Source organism: Scyliorhinus torazame, chromosome 7, assembly GCF_047496885.1.
Source record: "Scyliorhinus torazame isolate Kashiwa2021f chromosome 7, sScyTor2.1, whole genome shotgun sequence".
Classification (NCBI taxonomy): Eukaryota; Metazoa; Chordata; class Chondrichthyes; order Carcharhiniformes; family Scyliorhinidae; genus Scyliorhinus; species Scyliorhinus torazame.
This window is the reverse complement of record NC_092713.1, coordinates 203,469,380-203,490,902: the sequence shown is the minus strand read 5'-3', so window position 1 is coordinate 203,490,902 and position 21,523 is coordinate 203,469,380. Positions and strand designations below refer to the sequence as shown.

The window sequence follows — 21,523 nt, the reverse complement described above, 5'->3', positions numbered from 1 at the left end:
TTGGTCCAGTTTGCAGTTGGTTTGTTCCCTGTTCAATCAAAGATGCCTTTAGGTCTGGTATTTTTATTCTTGGTTCACTACAGATGCCCAGTTCCATGGAGGCTTGGCTATGTACCATTTTTACTAGTCCATAGACCTTGATGCATTCACCTCACTGGCTGCCATTCCTGTCAAGGCCCAGGCCCCTGCCTGACTTGTATAGTATCCTGAAGCGTGAACACTCATCATGTGAACAATCATGCATGCTCCCTCAACACCGAAGAACAAGGTGGCTAGTCAGGGCAGCAAGGGCAGTCAGCACAGAAGGGTACCCTGAAATGAGCAGATTTGGGTTGAAAGGTGCCAGCCATAGTCCAAGAGAATTTAACCCGGGACACCAGCTGGCTTTAATGCACTACCTCCATAGATAAACTGGTCCAGGATAAAGAGAACTTTGCAATTGCATGGATTGAAAGTCAAGTCCCCCAAACTCTACAAAAAACTCCCAACATAGAAAGGGTGCTTAGTGTTCTTGAGCTCTATCACTGGCCTCCTGCAAGTGACCACTTCTCCAGGTGATGCCATCCACTGCCAGCCATGATACCCGTTTTCTACCATTTACTTGGTTATCAAAGTTAACGTGCTGGCCAAATTCACAAACCCACTGATTCTCTTCTGCATAAGCTCATCATTTCAGTTTCATTGTCGATTGCTGCATGACTCCACTGCAAAGTGTTTCCATATTAATTTCCTCATAAGCTACAAAATATACCTACGCATCCCTCTGAAAATTGCTGCAGAAATGTTCTCGGCACAATTTATTAGTGCTATTTTAACCTTCTCCAAGTCTATCTTTGCTTGGCAGCCTGGGAAAATCAGCTTTACGAGAGGAAGGAGGGTGATAGTCAAAAGGAGATTTGAAATGTCCCCTCAGCCATTCTTATCTAGGTTGTATATGGTAAGTCAAACAGGGTGGCTCCAGATTCTCTTCCTACTCCAAGCTGTGAGCTTATGGGACAATAGTTGAGATGCAATGGTTGGTCAGCGTGTTGGGAAAAGGAAAATTTAGCTTGGGCTTCTGCTCCCAATTGCTGTCCAGTGACCTTTGCCTAGCAGTATGGATGTTTGATTGTAATATGTTTAGACTTGGTTATTCTTTATTGATGCTATGCCTATTTTCTGTGCTGAAATGCTTTGTTGATGCTTTAATGCTATATTTGTGTTACTGAATGTCTTTTTCGTTGCCCCTTTGCAGAGGAAAGGAAGTGGAATGTTTTTGACACTTCAAATTCTGAATTACCAGTGAATATGGGGTTCCCTTCACTTGCAAGTTACAACCTAAGTAGCATCAACTCCTCCAGCCAGAACAAATCCTTGTGGACAGGTCAGGCAGCAAGTAGATGGATGGGTCACATTACTAGCACGTCGGTGGGGAATTTAAGTGACTTGAAGTTCTCCGACAGTTTTGCCTCACTGCCAGATCCACCGACTAAGAGACACTGTCGATCACTCTCTGTGCCAGAAGATTTGTCACGCTGCAGGTCTCTCTGGAAGCCTGTAGGCTCCAAGGTCTGGACTCCTGTCAAACGGCGCTGCAACAGTGGTGGCAATGCAGGTGCACAGCTCGGTAACTCAACCCAGCGCCCCACCACCCTTGGCCTCCAGCAACTTCCCAACTCAGGCCAATACTCGAACACCAGCAGTTTCACGTTTTCCAGTCTCACAACATCTCCTGAATCTCCATTGCCGTGGATGCTGTCGCCAAACAACCATTCCACAGATATCGGCGAGAGAACTTTTTTGGGCGTGCAATGCATTTTGCCCGAGCAGTGCACGTTCATTCCTCAAAGGCGCTTCTCACTCTCTCCTGTGCACATTCAGGAGGCAGCAAGATGTCTGCTTTCTGCTAAAAGCACACCCTCCTCCACTCCAGAGATGAACCGACGGCAGCAGGGCCTGTTGCGGAGTCATTCCCAGCCCTGCGACTTAAACGAACGCAAGTGTGGTATAAAACGGAGGCATGATGAGGATGTCCGATGGACAAGGCCTACCTTGGACTTCTTCAAAATGAACCAGGTATGTGCTAGTGAGTAGGAACCAATTGATCTGTTAATCCATAGAAACCAACACACATGTGAGTATATTCTACTATGTTAAGGATCTGGGTTCAGGCCTGGATTAGAGAAATTTAACAAATGAAAACTTTTCTCCTACCCTGATATAAACATTTTTTTAAAAATGTTTTCATTGAGTTTTAGACATGATATACTTACAAATATATACACAAAAAACGAAGGAGGTAAAAAAAACACATAGCAGAAAAGGGTGTCTTTCTCTCTTTTCTCCCCCCCCCCCCCTTTTTATTTTTTACAAAACCGGGTGGAAGGGGCCTGGGTGGTGCCTCTGATGCCATTTGCCTCTCTTGGTCGTTTTTTTACTTTTGTCCATTTGCCTCCGCATTGGCCATTGGCCGTTTCTTCGTCCCGTTCGTTCTTTCGCCTTGCTGTGCTTGTTGTGGTCGTTGTCTTTTCCAGCGCTCTTTCCCCCCCCCCCCAGTTTGTGTTCCCTCCTCTTTCTCCTTTCTGGCTTCCCTCTATTGTTCTCCTCTCCTCGTCCTCCCTCCCTCCACCCCTTTCCCTTCCCCCTTCTCTTCTCCCCACACCCTTCTTCTCTGCTACTTTGCGTTTTTTCCGGCTGAGTTTGGCTACTCCCTCTTGCTTCCACCCCTCCCCTCAGCCCCCTCTCTTATGTCTTAGCTACTTACTTGTTTGTTTGTTTGTTTGTTGGCCGCAAACAGGTCCTGGAACAGTCAGGTGAGTGTCTCCTATGTTTTGATGAAGCCATCTTCCGACCCTTGGATGACCAATTTGATTTTCTCCATTTGGAGAAATTACAATAGGTCGGACAGCCAGTCTGCAGCTTTAGGTGGTGCTGCTGATCGCCAGCTGAACAGGATTCTATGGCGGGTGATTAGGGAGGCAAAGGCAAGTGCGTCCACCCTCTTCCCCATGAAGAGATCTGGCTAGTCTGGTACCCAGACTTTTGGGCAGGGCTCCACCCTCATCCCCACCACTTTGGACATTGCCTCGAAGAAGGCTGTCCAGTACCCAGCAAGTCTGGGACAAGACCAGAACATGTGGGAGTGGTTGGCTGGGCCTCCTTGGTACAGTTCACATCTGTCCTCCACCTCTGGGAAGAACTTACTCATTCGGGTTCTTGTTAAGTGGGCTCCATGTACCACTTTTAGTTGCGTTAGGCTGAGTCTTGTGCACATGGAGGTGGAGTTGACCCTATGCAGTGCTTTGCCCCAGAGTCCCCACCCTATTTCGAACCCCAAATCTTTCTCCCATTTCTTCTTTGTTGTGTCCAGTACAGTGTCGGCCCTCTCAATCAGTCGTTCGTACATGCCACTAAAGTTCCCTCTGCCTAGAATGTCTGCGTCCAGGGGTTTGTCTAATAGCGTCCGTCGCGGTGGTCACGGGTACGTCCTTGTCTCCTTCCGTTGGAATTTTTAAGCTGCAGGTATCCAAGATTATTACCCTTCGCTAGTTGGAATCTCTCCGTCAGTTCGTCCAGTGTTGTGACCCTGCCATCGGTGTATAGGTCTCTGACTGTCAGTGCCCCCCCCCCCCCCCCATCCTGTCTCCACCTTTTAAGATGGCGTCCGTGAGTGCTGGCATGAATCTATGATTGTTACAGATGGGGGCTTTGTCGAACATTTCAGTTAGGCCGAATTTTGGCCGTAGTTGGTTCCAGGTCTGGAGGGCGGCGACCACCACTGGACTGCTGGGGTGTTTTTGGATGCGGATGGGAGTGCAACTGTGGAGAACGGCCCTGCAGGAGGCCTCCTCCGTGCGCACCCGCTCGGCTTCTGGCTTCTTTATCCGTCCCATCACTCTTTCTGCTGTCGCTGGCCAGTGATAGTACTGTAGACTTGGGAGGGCTAGCCCCCTCCTGGACTTTGTTTTCTGTAGGACCTTCTTTGGATCCTACTTTGGAGTGAGACTGCGCTCACTGCCTCCTCTTTGGATCCCCCTCCAATTCTTTGCTGTTCTGAGAGCGATCGCTAGTGGCTTAATCGCTAGGACGAACAACAGCTGGGACAGCAGGCATCCCTGCCTGGTGCCCCTGTGCAGGTGGAAGTACTGGCACCATGGTAGCACAAGTGGATAGCACTGTGGCATCACAGCGCCAGTGTCCCAGGTTCAATTCCCCGCTGGGTCACTGTGTGTGCGGAGTCTGCACGTTCTCCCCGTGTCTGTGGGTTTCCTCCGGGTGCTCCATTTCCTCCCACAGTCCAAAGACGTGCAGGTTAGGTGGATTGGCCATGCTAAATTGCCCTTCGTGTCCATAAAGGTTAGGAGGGGTTATTGGGTTACGGGGATAGGGTGGAAGTGAGGGCTTAAGTGGGTCGGTGCAGACTCGATGGGCCAAATGGCCTCCTTCTGCACTGTATGTTCTATGTACAGGGAGTTGGTGGTATTAGTCCAAACGCTTGCCATAGGAACGTTGTCCAGGAGCTTCACCCAGGAGGTGAATCCTGTTCCGAGCCCGAACCGCTCCAAAACGGGTACTTCCACTCGACCCTGTTGAAGGAATTTTCTATCCAGGGAGACGATAACCTCGGGTGTCCTCTCCCCGGATGGGGTCAGGTTCGTGTTCAACAGGCACCTGATGGTCGAGTTCGCTGTTTACCTTTGATATAGCCTGTTTGATCCTCTGTGACCACCTCTGGTACGCAGTTCTCCAGCCTTTTGGCTAGGATCTTGGCCCATATTTTGGCGTCTACGTTTAGTAGTGAGATGGGTCTGTATGAACCGTACTCTGTTGGGTCTTTGTCTTTCTTAGGTATTAGCGAGATTGAGGCTTGTGCTAGCGTAGGTGGCAGTGTGCCCCTAGCCAGCGAGTCTGTGAACATCTCCCGCAGGTGCGGTGCGGGGCCAGTGCTGTCACAAATCCTTTGTAGCAGTCTGCCGGGAACAGGTTTGGTCCCGGCGCCTCTCTGCCTGCATGGAGCTAATACTCTCCATGATCTCTTCCAGTTCTAGTAGTGCTTCCAGGCTCCGTTTCTTGTCGTCCCCCACGACTGGCATGTCCAGTCCATCGAGGAACTGTTTCATCTCCGAGTCCCCTGGTGGGGGGTTCTGAGGTGTACAGTCCCCGGTAGAAGGCCTCAAAGGTTTTGCTAACCTGAGTCTGTTTCGAGTGTGCATCTCCCTGATATAAATGTAACGTAAAAGTCAAAACCAAACTTCAGTGTCGTCAGGCCCCATGATAACTTCTAATCCTCTTGGATTCTAGAGGTTTTAAACATTATAGATTCTATGTCATCAAACAGACAACATTAAACATTATACAATTTGTAAACAGCCTTCAAACAATGCTTCCTGTGCATCTAAATTGGGAAAGTAAAGGAGAAGGAAAGTAAAATGGATTCAACAGTGCATCTCCTATCTCTCCATTATTAATTTTGACCAAGGGCTGGTGTTAATTTTTAGCTGTGTAATAGAAAAGGTGGTAACAAGCTGAATCTCACTACCCTGTCTAAAGTACTTGTTGATTTTCAAACTCTACAAGTTGATCTTCCATGATGTTACTCACAGGCATGATAGTATACAGCCTGGAGTAGCCATACTCTCTCTGCCTTTTCATTGTGTTTTCATTTCTTGTCCTTTCCATCTCTTCATCCGTTCCCATATTGTACAGACTTGCACCTTCTCTATTCTGCCTTCTTTCCATTGTGTGCAGGAAGTGCCAAGTGGATGCTGGGAAGCTGTGAATATCAGAAAGCTTTTGATAAAGTTCCATCTGAAAAGGCTGCTTCTGTGCACTAGCTCAAGACCGTGTGTATCATCGGTTTTAATTTAGAGGTGAATATGAAATTAGCTGAGAGAGGGGAGGCAGTGGCTACTGGCTGGAAGAGTGATGTTGGGATGAGGAGGTGTACTCCAAGGAGTGCCTCCTGGATGGCTGCTGGACTCGCTGCTGATGATCTACAACATTGACAAATCTCAAAATCCACTGCTTAGAAAGTGAACTTGCCGCACTTTGACAATGCCCAAGTCGAATTGTTTTAAGGACTTGAAACGCATTTGGAATTGAGCCCAATAATTTTAAAATATTACAGTCTGAGGTTTCTGTGTAGATTGTGAGCAGTTTACTTCAGCTGAATCTACACTTTCAGTCGCTGCTGTAACGTGATGCTCATGTGGTTTTGTTTGCTGGCGAATATGTTATAAACCGATTGCCTTGGACCAATACAATAGATTCTTCCATTCATCTTTGCAACGGAGAAGCTCCATTCCTTTAAGCCAATTCTAGCAACATGTTTAAGTACACCAGTGACTACATTTATATAATTGGAGATTACCACTGATTGGCATTATAAATCTCTAATTGCAATTTGATACTTGTTTTTAAGAGGAAACAAAATCCTTTACAACTAATGCATAACAAAGTGTGGACATGTTTTTTTAAACACTGACACAGTTAAGTCACAAAATTAAGCCATGAAGCTTCTGCAAAAGCTCTTGAGGACCTGTGTTGGTTAGCATTACAATTACAATTAATTTGCTCTCCGAACAACAAAGAAGTCTTCAAATATAGCTTGTGTGATGCATGGCTACAGAAACGAGGATACTGTGGTGTTCTGGTTGACATCCTGTACTACCTGATCTGTTTGGTTTTCTGGTACTGGTAGTGATGCCAGGATTGGCGAAATAATCTTAGTCTTTGTTCTGACTTGCCCAAATCCAGGTTTACTTGGCATGGATCAATTGTCAAAAGTCAAGATCATGCTGCCTGACTCCTAACTGCTAACTCTTGTGCCTCTTCCTCCACCAACCCTGTCCACAGCCTTATTGTAGTTGAGCTACTTAATGGATTAGTGCTTAATAAAAGCTTTGAACTGTTGTACCATACTCAACGTGTCCTGACTTGGACTATTACTTTTCATGAGTTTATATCAAATGTTGCCATGGGACGTTTTATTTGCATAGCAAGTTACCCCTGGGTCCCAGTAGTAGCTCCTGGTTTAATTTAGCTTGTACTGTTCTGTACTTGACAGAAAGTTCAGGCAATTTATATAGGAGAGCTGTTAGTACCTGCAATTTACTTTATTGTTTTTAAAAACATAATCGAGGGAAGGACATGAACAGCTGGTGCAAGGGATGACCATCACCTCCTTAGTTCCCTAAATCATCATCAATCCGACTTACGAGAGCAGCGCGGTAGCGTGTTGGTTAGCACTGCTGCCTCACAGCGCTGAGGACCCAGGTTCGATCCCGGCCCCGGGACACTGTCTGTGTGGCGTTTGCACATTCCCCCCCCCCCCCCCTGTGTCTGCGTGGGTCTCACCCCCACAACCCAAAGATGGGCAGGTTCGGTGAGAATTGGGGGAAAAAAAGAATTGGATAGTTTAAATATCTTTTTTAAAAATCCATAGAATCCCTACAGTGCAGAAGGATACCATTCAGCCCATCGAGTCTGCATCGACCATCTGGTCACCCTACCCAGACTCACTCTCCCCACCCACCCACAACCCCGCTTAACCTGTACATCTTTGGACTGTGGGACGGACTCTGAGGAAATCCATGAAGACACTGCAAGAAAGTGCAAACCCACACAGTCACTTGAGGCCAGAATTGAACTCGGGTCCTGCATCGAGTCTGCACCGGCTCTTGGAAAGAGCACCCCACCCAAGGTCAACACCGCCACCCTATCCCCATAACCCAGCAACCCCACCCAACACCAAGGGCAATTTTGGACACGAAGGGCAATTGATCATGGCCAATCCACCTAACCCGCACATCTTTGGACTGTGGGAGGAAACCGGAGCACCCGGAGGAAACCCACGCACACACTGGGAGGATGTGCAGACTCCGCACAGACAGTGACCCAAGCCAGAATCGAACCTGGGACCCTGGAGCTGTGAAGCAATTGTGCTATCCACAAGGCTACCGTGCTGATGAATTATTTATTTTAAAATGCAGTTCATGATTGATCTCACCAATTTGCAACACATCCCAATGCAGTTCATAGGAGTATTATTAAACAAAATGTATCAAGCCACGTAAGGAAGTATTAGAACAGATGATTTGTCAGCTGTTGATCAGTTGGTAGCACTCCGAAGGCCTGGGTTCCAGTCCCATTCTAGGCTCAAGCACAAAAATCAAGGCTGACACTCCAATGAAGTATTGAGCGAGTCCTGTACTGCTGGAGATGATGCCTTTCAAACAAGACTTTGAACCAAGGCCCCGGTCTGCTTGCGACTGTGAATGTAGAAGAGCCCATGGCACTATTTTGATGAACAGCAGAGAAATTATTCCCACAGTCCTGGCCGATATTTATCCTTCAATCAAAACCACAAAAGACAGATTATCTGATTAAGAATTAGCACGAGTAGGCCAGTTGACCCCTCAATGGTCATTATCATCGCTGTTTGTGGGAACATGATGATTAAATCATCAGCTGCATTTCCTGCATTACAATGGCGATCGCACGTCAAAAAGTACTTCATTGGTTGTAAAACACAGATATCCAGTGAATCTGAAAAGTGGTATTTAATGCAAGGCATCCTTTCCTTTTTTATAACCAGAGGTTTGGTCAAGAGATAGGTTTTAATGAGCGGCTTAAAAGAGTTTAGGGAGGGAATTCCAGAGCTTAGGGTCTTGGCATTAAGATCAGGTTAGAATTGGTGACAATTGAAAGAGCGCTGGTATCGCCGAAGGTTGTAAGGCTGGAGGAGATTTCTGAGATAGGGAGGGGGTGAGGATATTAAAGAATTTGAAAAAATTAAGGCATTGCTTGACCAGTAACCTCTGTTATTGAGCAGAGGGTTGATGGATGACAATCACACAAACAATTTATGATTATTAATTAGGTAGAGTGTTGTCATTCATTCGGAGTCTTGCATGTTGTAGTCTGGAGCCATGGATAGTGATGATAGCAGCTCCAATTTTCCTTCCATCACATCACTGCCCAGGAACCTCCTGCTGTTACCTACTGCCACTGGTGTGTGTTGGAAGGATTAGCAGGTTGACATGCGACCTGTTTGGCCATGTTACAGCCTTGGCCATCGAGCCTTTGGGTGGAGCCCGAACCTGGAGCTTCTGGCTTAAAGGCAGGGATGCCAACCACTGCGCCACAAGATCTCCCTTACTATTAAATACCGCAAATTTGAATTGTGCTGATGGGGATACATATTAAAAAGGCAACCTACTTGCAAACTTAGGAGCACCCTGCACTTCAGTGCGTGAGGTGAAGGATCCTGGGATCAGGCCAACTTTGTTCACTCATTTGAGAAAATGACTTGTCCCTGGAAAATCTGCCGATTTTGCCCAGTGCAAGGCATGCTTTTGGAGAAGGAAATGGAAATACCTCCTGTCTCCTGGCCTGTATGTGGACAACCCATAGCTGCATGTCTGATCATAGTGCTATTATTGAGGCTTTGTGCTCCCCCAAAGGAGGTATGTAAGTGGCAAGAACTACCTATAGCGAGTAGCAGTGGCAGGAAGAACCATCTGCGTTCTTATTGAAAGGAACTGTGTTCTCCGTCATCGATGTTGTTGTACATTTATTTAAAGATTGTGTTGAGTTTTCTCATTTAGCTGCATTATTAATTCTAGAAATATTTCTGTAACCTCCTTTTTAACCTAATTTTATAAGTGGTTCTTTGCATGCTATTTCCACCCACCCTTCTCTGATAATGCCAAATATATTTAAAAGTTATAAACAGGAAGCCAGTGCCTCGCTGCTTCATGCACCCACTTCCCTTAATTAGAAGAGAACTTATTCTACTCGTCACTTTTTTTTTCCATTATCATAAATGTTGACTTGTACATTATCTAAGGTACCAGAATTGCAGTGCGAAAAGCCAGTAGCTTGGAGTCAAGTGAGCTGAAACCACAGCCCTTCAACATTTGTGTGAAAGCGATCAGCTTCACCGGGTTATCCACAAACAACACTGACCCGGGTCTTCTGAATCGGAGTTCATTCTGAACCATTTTGTTGTACGAGAGGCTGTGTTTAGTCAACTCCATGTGATCATAGTGCCTCATGATGGTGTATTCAAAACTCTATTCGTGAGAAGAAAGTTTCTGTCCATGTAAATGTTGAGAGCACAATGCCACCTGCCTTACTGGTCACACATGCTGAGTTATGTGCTGTGTTCCATTGTATAAACAACTTTGAATATAGCTTGTTTAAAATATATTGCATTCCTGGATGCTGATCCTAACCTAATTTTGTTTAACTTTGCCATTCCTTCTCAAACCAATTGATTTCTAATGCGTTATTGTAGCTGCATGTGAGGGTGGAATTAAGTTTTGTTTCTGAAGCTAAGCTAAAAGCAATATTTTTCCTTAGTTGATTTTTTAATTCTAATTCTTGATAGAAAATCAGAGTGGCACAGTGGTTAGCACTGCTGCCTCACAGCACCAGGAACTCCGATTCAATTCCGGTCTTGGGTGTCTGTGTGAAGTTTGCTCATTCTCCCAGTGTCTGCGTGGGTTTCCTCCGGGTGCTCCGGTTTCTTCCCACAGTCCAAAGATGTGCAGGTGGGATGGATTGGCTGTGCTAAATTGCCCCTTAGCGTCCCTGAGGTTAGGTGACGTTACGGGGGTCGGGCGGGGAGTGGGCCTCATTGGAGTTCTCATTCAGAGGGTTGTGCAGACTCAATGGGCCGAATGGCCTCTATCTGCACTGTAGGGATTCTATGAACATTCTAAAATCAAATTTGTGTCTGGGGTGCAAAGCTTCAAATTGAAGCTAATGCTTAATGCTGAATTTCTAAGGTGAAGATGAATTATACAAAACTGAAAGGTGCTTGGGAGCTGATCCATAGAGTTTTTACTTGCAAAGACGAGTTCCTTTCAAAAACACCAAAAAGATGGTGCAGAGGGAAAAGAAGCTGGAAATACATTAACGTTTCATTTGGGCACGTTAAAAGAAAAACTTTAGGAGCACAGTCATCTGCTTAAAAAAAGCCCACATTATTATTGTATCTGTCCTGACTGGAACAGTTTATTTCAGTCTGTGCCTAATATGAACAAGCATCGCATAATCCCTAAGCAAATCAGAAGGTAAACCTGTTGGGCCCTGGGTGATGGCTAGAAACAGTCATGGTATGTGAAGGATAGCTAATGTTTGAAGGATACCAATCCAAAGAACGAAGACTCCACGAGGTAGGTAATCTGCTTTTCCCCATCATGGGAGAGAGTGGGAGGTGATTTGCTTCAACTGCTTTGCACAGTACTTGGTTTAGTAACTCAGCTCTGATAAGGGCCTTGGTATTATTTAGTTTGGGAGAAACCAGATTCCTTCATAATTGATGTGGTTAAGGTTCACTGTTCTAAAACTTCTGATTCAGTCTGCAGTAATGGCTCTAATGACAAAATTACTCGTGCTAATTATTCCAAAAATATACAAACTAGTTTTGGAAGCTTGCCTGATTCTTGGTGTTGCATGCTAGACTTTGGTTTTCTTGTTTTTCTGGAGTGATTAGGAAGATGTCGCCCTCGCCTTTAACCCTGTGAATGCTTTAAATCTGGTGATTCTCCATTGAGTAGAATTCAGCCCTCCTTTCAAAAACACAAAAGTTCATGATTGCACATATTGCAGAGTGGGTGAATGCGGTGGGTAACTGGAACTCAGGTGTTCTTGTACTCTTAACTGGCTCCAGCCACTTCCTGAAAGTTGCTGATTTTAGTTATGCCAGCAGGGGGGGGCAAAATGGAAGAAGGGACTTGGGTGAATGCAACGGTGAATCCCTTGATGCTGCACGTCTATTACTTTCATTGTGGCCTATGTATGGCTCCAGAAAGAAAGGGAGAAAGTTAACCGATTCGCCCTTGAGCAGCACGTCTGGTCATGAATACCATTGTTTTTCATTCTTCCCTGAAGAATCCTCTGATATGCATTTGCACTTTTATCTGAGGAACAAATTAAAAATAGTACTCTTGAGTCTCCAGTGGTCCGGATCACCACTCTCACACACACACACTCTCTCTTTCTCTCTATCTCTTTCTCTCTCTCTCTTTCCCCCCCCCCCCCCCTCTCTCTCTCTCTCTTCTCCCCCCTCTCTCTCTCTCTTCTCCCCCCTCTCTCTCTCTTCTCCCCCCTCTCTCTCTCTTCTCCCCCCTCTCTCTCTCTTCTCCCCCCTCTCTCTCTCTTCTCCCCCCTCTCTCTCTCTTCTCCCCCCTCTCTCTCTCTTCTCCCCCCTCTCTCTCTCTTCTCCCCCCTCTCTCTTCTCTTCCCCTCCTCTCTCTCTCTCTTCTCCCCCCCCCTCTCTGTCTCTCTTTCCCCCCCTCTCTGTCTCTTATCATAGAATCTCTACCGTGCAGAAGGAAGCCATTCAGCCCATTGAGTCTGTACCAACCCTCCAACAGAGCAGCCTACCTGGGCCCACTCCCCCATCCTCTAACCCCATCTGACATTTTGGACACTAAGGAGCAATTTAGCATGGCTAATCCCCCTAACCTGCGCATCTTTGGATTGTGGGAGGAAACCTACGAACCTACGCAGACACGGAGAATGTGCAAACGTCAAAGACAGTCACCCAAGGCCGGAATCTAACCCGGGTCTCTGGCGCTGAGGCAGCGGTGCTAACCATTGTGCCAGCAAGCTGCCTGGGAAATTCCACAGTTGACGTCTGTCCCTGGTTAGGAATGGAAAAATCTGCTGGGGGTTCCAGTACATGGGAAATGTCACTGACAGTATTCTCTTTTGTGTCACAAGCTTTGAGAGCTGGTCAATCAGGTTGATGAACCGAGTTGCAGGTGTCGTCCTGGAGGCCACATTTTCAGGTGTGCTGCAATGGATTTGTACCAAATTAAATAACAATATAATTATGTCAGTATAGTATAAAATGCACTGGAGTGATTTCAAGGCTGTGATATCTTGAGATTAGGTGCATGAATTAGCTTTACCTTTGCAGTTTCTCTAATATCAAGTAGCTCCTGAGTAATTCTCTTTGTATTTTCATGTTTTGAACTGGGAAGTGAGGTGATCAGGAAAAGTTGCAATCAATATCCTTTTTTTAACATGTCTCTGTTTTCTGCCAGCATAATTTGTTCTCTTGACAAATGACATAGTTCAACTTATCTACAATCCTGGTCAACGTTGCTCTGCATAGCTGATGTACCAGGATGTGTGCTGCTCCAATGCAAGTTAATATTTTCTGCCTGTCAGTTTCCTCTCTCTATTGGAACATGATAAACACCCTCTTCCTGGAACGACAAATCTGAATCTGAATGTCACGAGTGGGTGTCAAGAGTGGAATCGCTTCAGAGGGATTATACCCTTGGGCTGTAACTGTTGTACCATGGTAAACTTGGGATGTCGTCTTGTAGATGGGTGTATAGCACTGAGTTTTTAACTTTCTGAAGCTAGCTTTATTTTTGTCTTTTCTGCTGAATATAGTCAACGCATTTAGCAGCCTAAAGTTCTTCAATGTGCCACAGTCTGTTGGTTATGTCGGGCTGCAAATTACCTCCTAATCCCTACTCTTTCTCATTTACCTCGGAATATCTCCTGCAACGATTTCAATGCTACACATGCTCCATCCAATGGAAATCATTGGGTGATGGTCAAAAGGACTCTTGGCAAATGAACAGTAAATGTTTGACCGTTTATTCTGTTAATGCTCCTCCTAATCCATAACACATTAACTTCAAATTCACTCCACTTTATTATGATCCCAAACCAGACCCCAGCAGTTGCTAGGATACTGGACAGAAACATCAATTTTTAAATTTAATTTGTAAGACTGACGAAAGAATACTTCGCTCTGGGAGTGACTCCACGCACAAATAGGTATATGAAATGGAGATAAAACAAACTTTATTACAAACACAGTCATAACTTTAATATCCTACTTGGAATAGCTTTCAATTATCAGTTGACAATGCTTAACAATTATCATGGGAATGTCCCTTTAAGAACTGTTTGTCTTCGCAAATGGCTGCAGTGATGTCATTGTGCGGGTGGAGCTGGACTGTGGCTCTAGTTTTTACTTTCGTTTTGAGCTGGAAGCTGTGGCTCTGTGTTTTACTTTCGCTTTAGACTTCTGGAAGATGGATAAAGACAAAGAAATCTTGGGTGTGTGTCTCCGCATGTTAAAAAGTGTCCAGATCACTTGATAATTTAAAAGTGATAACTGTTTTCTGTAAATAATTCATACCTACTGTTCTGTGGTTAAAAAAAAAAGTTTGTCCGTAATTGGATGTTATCAAGTTGAAACAACAGAAAGGGAAATTATTAAGGGTTATATAAATATAGAGTACTAAAGACTGTGTGGGGTATTTATGTTTGTAGTTGATAAAATGTTTACTGGGTGTTTATAAAATGTTAACTGAATTCGTAGAATAAACTTTGTTTTTGATTATAAGTGCTTAAGGCCTCTGTTGCATAACACCTGAAGAGCAGGCCCTTGTGCTCCTCATAACCAAAATCAATAAACAGTTGTAGGTCCGGTGAACTCCATTATATACTTTGGTGTTCTCAAAACCCTGGCCCATAACACAATAAAATGAAATGCTTTAACCTCCAACTATTATCTTTTTATCTTTTTACAGCTAAACACAATGTCTCTAATTATCTACTCCCCAGGGAACCTTCTTTCTATAAACAAAATTCCATTCACCCTATTTCGGTAAACAATGTGCGTGGTTGGAATGAATTATGACTGACTTCAATGGTGCTTTAGTCATCCCTTCTGTAGCCAGATAGTCTACCTATCTTTTAAATCGGGATTTAAAAAAAAAAATTACTGCAGCAATCACATAGAATTTACAGTGCCAGAAGGAGGTCATTCAGCCCATCGAGTCTGCACCAGCCCTTGGAAAGAGCACCCTACTTGAGCCCCTACATACGCACACTAATCCAGGCTTTTTACCATTACTGCACCAGATGCATATGGTACAATATATATCCGAAATTCCTACATTCAGCACAACCATTGATACACAATAGAATAGTGAGTGCCATCTAGAAGATGCGCTGCAGCAAGGCTCCTTCGACAACAGCTTCTTCCAAACGCACAACCTCTACTATCTAGAAGAACAATGATGATGTGGAGATGCCAGTGTTGGACTGGGGTGGGCACAGTAAGAGGTCTTACAACACTAGGGGGAAGGGAAGGGTAAAGCTATGGACAGTATAATGGTTAATGGAGAGCAAGGCAGCAGGTTACGTGACAGGTTATTATGTAGAGATATGGGTTCAAAGACGAAAATTAGGAGAAAGGGTAAGAGGAAAAATAATTTGCGAAAAGTTACTGATCAAGGTGTTAGGATTCATAACAAAGACATAAAAAACAGCATAAATGTACTTTACCTGAATGCTCATAGTATACGGAATAAGGTGAATGAGTTGATGGCGCAAATCATCGTGAATGACTATGATTTAGCGGCCATTACTGAAACATGGTTAAAAGATGGTCACGACTGGGAGCTAAATATCCAAGGGTATCAAACTATACGAAAGGATAGAATGGATGGTAAGGGCGGTGGTGTAGCTTTGTTGTTTAAGGATGGCATCCGGGCAATGGTAAGGGATGATATTGGTGCTATGGAGGACAAGGTTGAATCAATTTGGGTGGAAATCAGGAATAGTAAGGTGAAAAGGTCACTGATAGGAGTAGTCTATAGGCCACCAAATAGTAACAGGATGGTAGGGCAGGCAATAAGCAAAGAAATAACGGATGCATGTAGAAATGGTACAGCGGTTATCATGGGAGATTTTAATCTGCATATCGATTGGTTTAACCAGGTTGGTAAAGGCAGCCTTGAGGAGGAGTTTATAGAATGTGTCCGGGATAATTTCCTGGAACAGTATGTAATGGAACCTACAAGGGAACAAGCGGTCCTAGATCTGGTCCTGTGTAATGAGACAGGATTGATTAATGATCTCATAGTTCGGGATCCTCTTGGAAGGAGCGACCACAATATGGTGGAATTTAAAATACAGTTGGAGGATGACAAGGTAAAATCAAACACTAGTGTTTTGTGCTTAAACAAAGGCGATTACAATGGGATGAGAGAAGAACTAGCTAAGGTAGACTGGGAGCAAAGACTTCATGGTGAAGCAGTTGAGGAACAGTGGAGAACCTTCCGAGCGATCTTTCACATTGTTCAGAAAAGGTTCATACCGACAAAAAAGAAAGACGGTAGAAAGGGGAAAAATCGACTGTGGATATCTAAGGAGGTGAGGGAGAGTATCAAATTGAAGGAAAAAACATACAAAGTGACAAAAATTAGTGGGAGACTAGAGGACTTGGAAGTCTTTAGGGGACAACAGAAAGCTACTAAAAAAAGCTATAAAGAAGAGTAAGGTAGACTATGAAAGTAAACTGGCTCAGAACATAAAAGCAGACAGTAAAAGCTTCTACAAATATATAAGACAAAAAAGAGTGGCTAAGGTAAATATTGGTCCTTTGGAAGATGAGAAGGGAGATTTAATAATAGACTGGGAAATGGCTGAGGAGCTGAACAGGTTTTTTGGGTCAGTCTTCACAGTGGAAGACACAAATAACATGCCAGTGACTGATGGAAATAAAGATCTGATGGGTGAGGACCTTGAGATGATTGTAATCACTAAGGAGGCAGTATTGGGCAAGCTAATGGGGCTAAAGGTAGACAAGTCTCCTGGCCCTGATGGGATGCATCCCAGAGTGTTAAAAGAGATGGCTAGGGAAATTGTAAACGCACTAGTGATAATTTATCAAAATTCACTAGACTCTGGGGTGGTCCCAGAGGATTGGAAATTAGCAAACGTGACACCACTGTTTAAAAAAGGAGGTCGGCAGAAAGCGGGTAATTATAGGCCGGTAAGCTTAACTTCGGTTGTAGGGAAAATGCTGGAATCTATCATTAAGGAGGAAATAGCGGGGCACCTGGAGGGAAATTGTCCCATTGGGCAGACGCAGCATGGGTTCATAAAGGGTAGGTCGTGTCTGACTAATTTGGTAGAATTTTTTGAGGACGTTACCAGTGCAGTAGATAACGGGGAGCCAATGGATGTGGTATATCTGGATTTCCAGAAAGCTTTTGACAAGGTGCCACACAAAAGGTTGCTGCATAAACTAAAGATGCATGGCATTGAGGGTAAAGTGGTAGCATGGGTAGAGGATTGGCTAACTAACAGAAAGCAGAGAGTGGGGATAAATGGGTGTTTCTCTGGTTGGCAACCTGTAACTAATGGGGTCCCTCAAGGACCAGTGTTGGGCCCGCAGTTGTTCCCAATTTACATAGATGATTTGGAGTTGGGGGCCAAGTGCAATGTGTCAAAGTTTGCAGACAACACTAAGATGAATGGTAAAGCAAAAAGTGCAGAGGATACCGGAAGTCTGCAGAAGGATTTGGATAGGTTAGGTGAATGGGCTAGGGTCTGGCAGATGGAATTCAATGTTGCCAAGTGTGAGGCTATCCATTTTGGGAGGAATAACAGCAGAATGGATTATTATTTAAACGGTAAGATGTTAAAACATGCTGTTGTGCAGAGGGACTTGGGTGTGCTGGTGCACGAGTCGCAAAAAGTTGATGTGCAGGTGCAACAGGTGATTAAGAAGGCTAATCGAGTTTTGTCTTTCATTGCTAGAGGGATGGAGTTCAAGACTAGGGAGGTTATGCTGCAATTGTATAGGGTGTTGGTGAGGCCACATCTGGAGTATTGTGTTCAGTTTTGGTCTCCTTACCTGAGAAAGGACATATTGGCACTGGAGGGAGTGCAGAGGAGATTCACTAGGTTGATCCCAGAGTTGAGGGGATTAGATTATGACGAGAGGTTGAGTAGACTGGGACTGTACTCATTGGAGTTTAGAAGGATGCGGGGGGGGTCTTATTGAAACATAACATTATGAAGGGAATAGATAGGATAGATGCGGGCAGGTTGTTTCCACTGGTCGGGGAAAGCAGAACTAGGGGGTAGCCTCAAAATAAGGGGAAGTAGATTTAGGACCGAGTTTAGGAGGAACTTCTTCACCCAAAGGGTTGTGAATCTCTGGAATTCCTTGCCCAGTGAAGCAGTTGAGGCTCCTTCTTTAAACGTTTTTAAGAAAAAGATAGATACCTTTCTAAAGAATAAAGGGATTCGGGAATATGGTGTAAGGGCCGGAGAGTGGAGCTGAGTCCACAAAGATCAGCCATGATCTCATTAAATGGCGGAGCAGGCTCGAGGGGCCAGATGGCCTACTCCTGTTCCTAGTTCTTATGTTACAACACTCGGCTGAGGAAGGAGCTGTGCTCCGAAAGCTAGTGATTCGAAACAAACCTGTTGGACTTTAACCTGGAATGATAAGACTTCTTATTAGAAGAACAACGGTCGCATATGCATGAGAACACTGTCCCCTGGAAGTTCCCCTACTAGACTCACACCATCCTGACTTGGAATAGTATCGCTATTCCTTTGTCATCACTAGGTCAAAATCTTAGAACACCCTGTCAAACAACGCTATGGGACTAGCTGCAGGACATGGATTTCAGCGATTCAAGATGGTGGATCCGCACCAACTTCTCATACGTAATTGAGGGGTGGGCAATAAATGCTGGTGATAACCACGTACCATGAATGAATCAGATAACAGAACTGCCTGCTTGTTGCAGGTCCTTCTACTGGATTCCCTCCCCCACCTCACCACAACCAATCAACCCCAGAATCTCTGTGGTTTCAAGGGGGGAGTTAACAGCTTCCCCAACTCTCCCCGCCCTCCCACAGCACACTTGCTTCTTTAGATCTGGTAACTCACCAACATTAGATAAATAAGGCCTGGTCACCAAAATGGGTCTACTTCCCGCTTCATTCATTGATGTCCGGTCAAAATGAAAAATCACCCCAGTGATTTTTCATCGAGAATGTTGGGGTAAATTATTGACCACATAAAGGCAGAAGGAGCTCCATCTTCTCCACCTGCTATCTTGTAACAGAAAAAACTCCTGAAAGTATAACCAGCAACATTTGTAGATGCCTGCTAGAGAGGAATTCAAACCTAAATTGCCTGCTGGGAGACTGACTAAAGTGAATTGACCTAGTGAATAGCGATATAGTTCCCAGTCAAGATGGCATATTTGACTTCGAAGGGAACTTGAAAGTGATAGTGTTTCCATGCGTCTGCTACCTTTGCCCTTCTAAGTGTAGAAGTTGCACTTTTGGCAGATGCTGTTGACAAAGCCTTGGCGGGTTGCTGCATTGCATTGTGTCGGTACTACACAGCTGGCACTACGTCATTGGTAGAGGGAGTGAATGTTTTGTGGTGAATATGGTAGTAATCAGGTGTGCTGCTTTTCTTGGACGGTGTGAACTTCGAGTGCTGTGAAAGCTGCACTCGTCCAGGTAAGACGCTGGGTGTGCTTGCTGACTTGTGCCTTGCAGACGGTGGGCAGGCTGAGAAGTCAGGAGCTGTGTTGCTGAAAACAGTGTTCCAATCCTCTGCCCAGTTTTTGTAGCTATATTATTTATATGGCTGGTCTATTTACATTTCTGGTTGATGGTTACTTTGCAGGATGTTGATGTTGGGGAATTATTTGCTGATGGTAATGCTGTTGAATGTCACTCATTAAACTCTCACTCATTGGAGATGGTCACTGTCTGGTTCTTGTCTAGTGCAAATGTCATTTGCCAATAATGTACACTAGCCTGAATGTTGTCCCAAGTTTTGCTGCATGTGGGCATAGACACTTTGTTATGTAAGGAATTGCAAATGGAACCGAACACCGCAATCATCAGTAAACATCCCCACTTAAGAGCTTAAGATAGTGGGAACATTGATGAAGCATCTGAAGATTGTTGGGCCAAGGGTGCACTGCCCAGAGGAACTCTGAGGTGATATCCTGGGGTTGAGGAGACTGGCCTCCAACAACCATAACTATCTTTGTTTGTGGTGGGTATGACTCCTACCATTGGAGACTTTTCCCCTAATTTCTATTGACTTAAATTGGCTCCTTGATGGCTTATGATGGCTCCTTGATACCACACTTGTCAAATGCTATCATGCGTCATGGGCAGTCACTGTCACCACATCTCACTGGGGCTGTACCGCTGGAAATTCTTGCCCGAAGCTCCTCTGTCGATCTCCCTCCCTACTCCTTTAATACACCATTAAAACGTATTTCTTTGACCAAACTATTTGGTCATCTGACTTAATCTCATTGTGTGGCTTGGTGAGGAATTTTGTTTCAATCACTCTGGGAGATTTTACGATGTTAAAAGACTCTATTATAAGTACAAATTGTTGTTGAAAATAGCTCATCTGAGGCTGCATTAAGGTCTGGGGCCTAGTCAGAACTCAAACTGAGCAACTTTAAATTTGTATCCTCTGGTTGTCAACCTTTCTTCCAGTGCAAACAGTTTTTCTCTGTCGCTCTCTGTTCTGGCTAACGCGCCTCATGATTTTGAACAACTATCAGATCTCCTTCAAACCTTTGCTGCTCTTAAGGAAAACACTGACAGCTTCTCCAGTCAGTTTACTGAAGTCTCCCCTTTCTGGAACTATTCTAGTAAATTGCTTCTGCACCCTCTGAGCCTTTACATTTTTCCCATTGATTCAATACTCCAGTTAGGCTGATTCAGTTTAATAAAGATTTGCCATTCCTCACATACAAAGTGTTGCAGGAAAACTTAAACAACATTCAGGCTAGTGTTCATAATTTACTTGCTTTTGTATTTATTTGTCTCTATTCGTAAAATGCCTTTTTAACTGCTTTCTCAACATATTTTACTACCTCCATTGATTTGTGCACAATAGCCCAAAGTCTCTGTCTTGCATATAATGTATCAAGTTGTTGATATATATTACAAAAAGCAGCGGTTCTAGTACAAAGCCCTGGGGAACACCACTACATACCTTACTCCAGTCTGAAAAGCAACTGTTGGATACTACTGTTTCCTGTCACCCATCCAACCAACTTTGTATCCATGCTGCCATTGTCTCTTTCATTCCCTGGGATTCAACTTGGCTGACAAGCCTGTTATATGGCACTTTGTCAAACATCTTTTTGCATTCCATGTATACCACATCAACTATCATCAACCCTTTCTTTTACCTCCACAAAGTCCGTTAACTCATTTGCCCTTATCCTTGCCCACTTTCCTTAATTAATCCACACTGGTTCCAGATTTATCATTTCTGAAAGCCTTTACACAAACCGGTTAAGTTGACTGGTCTGTAGTTGCTGGATTTATTCCTCTTCCCTTTTTTGATCAAGGACATAACATTTCTCCTGCCATTACTCGAGCAGGATTGGAAGATAATGGCCGGTACCTCTACAGTTTTCAACCCTGCTTCCTTCAGCAATCTAGGATGCACCCCATCTGGCCCTAGAGATTTATTCACTTAAAATTGCAGGCAGTCTCTCCAATATCCCCTCTTTGATAATTTTTTCCCCCTTCCATGCAGTATCTCCAGTACCACCTCTTAATATGATGTGGGCACCTTCCTTGGAAAAGACAGGTGCAAGGTGTTCATTTATTATCTCTGCGATGCCCACTACCTCCATGCGTCGGTCTTTTTTGACTTCTAATTGGCCCATGCTCTTCTTGTTAACCATCTCCT

The 21,523-nt window shown here is 44.5% G+C and overlaps 1 protein-coding gene across 7 annotated transcripts in view; it reads left to right on the top strand.

Moving 5' to 3' along the window:
* Nucleotides 1–21,523, top strand: part of fam53c (family with sequence similarity 53 member C) — a 178,494-nt gene that overhangs the window by 95,230 nt on the left and 61,741 nt on the right. For all 7 annotated transcript variants that reach the window (XM_072511967.1, XM_072511961.1, XM_072511969.1 and 4 more), the window contains exon 4: nucleotides 1,235–2,055. In XM_072511967.1, coding sequence (XP_072368068.1) covers nucleotides 1,235–2,055 — 821 coding nt within the window. The remainder of the gene's footprint in view (nucleotides 1–1,234; nucleotides 2,056–21,523) is intronic.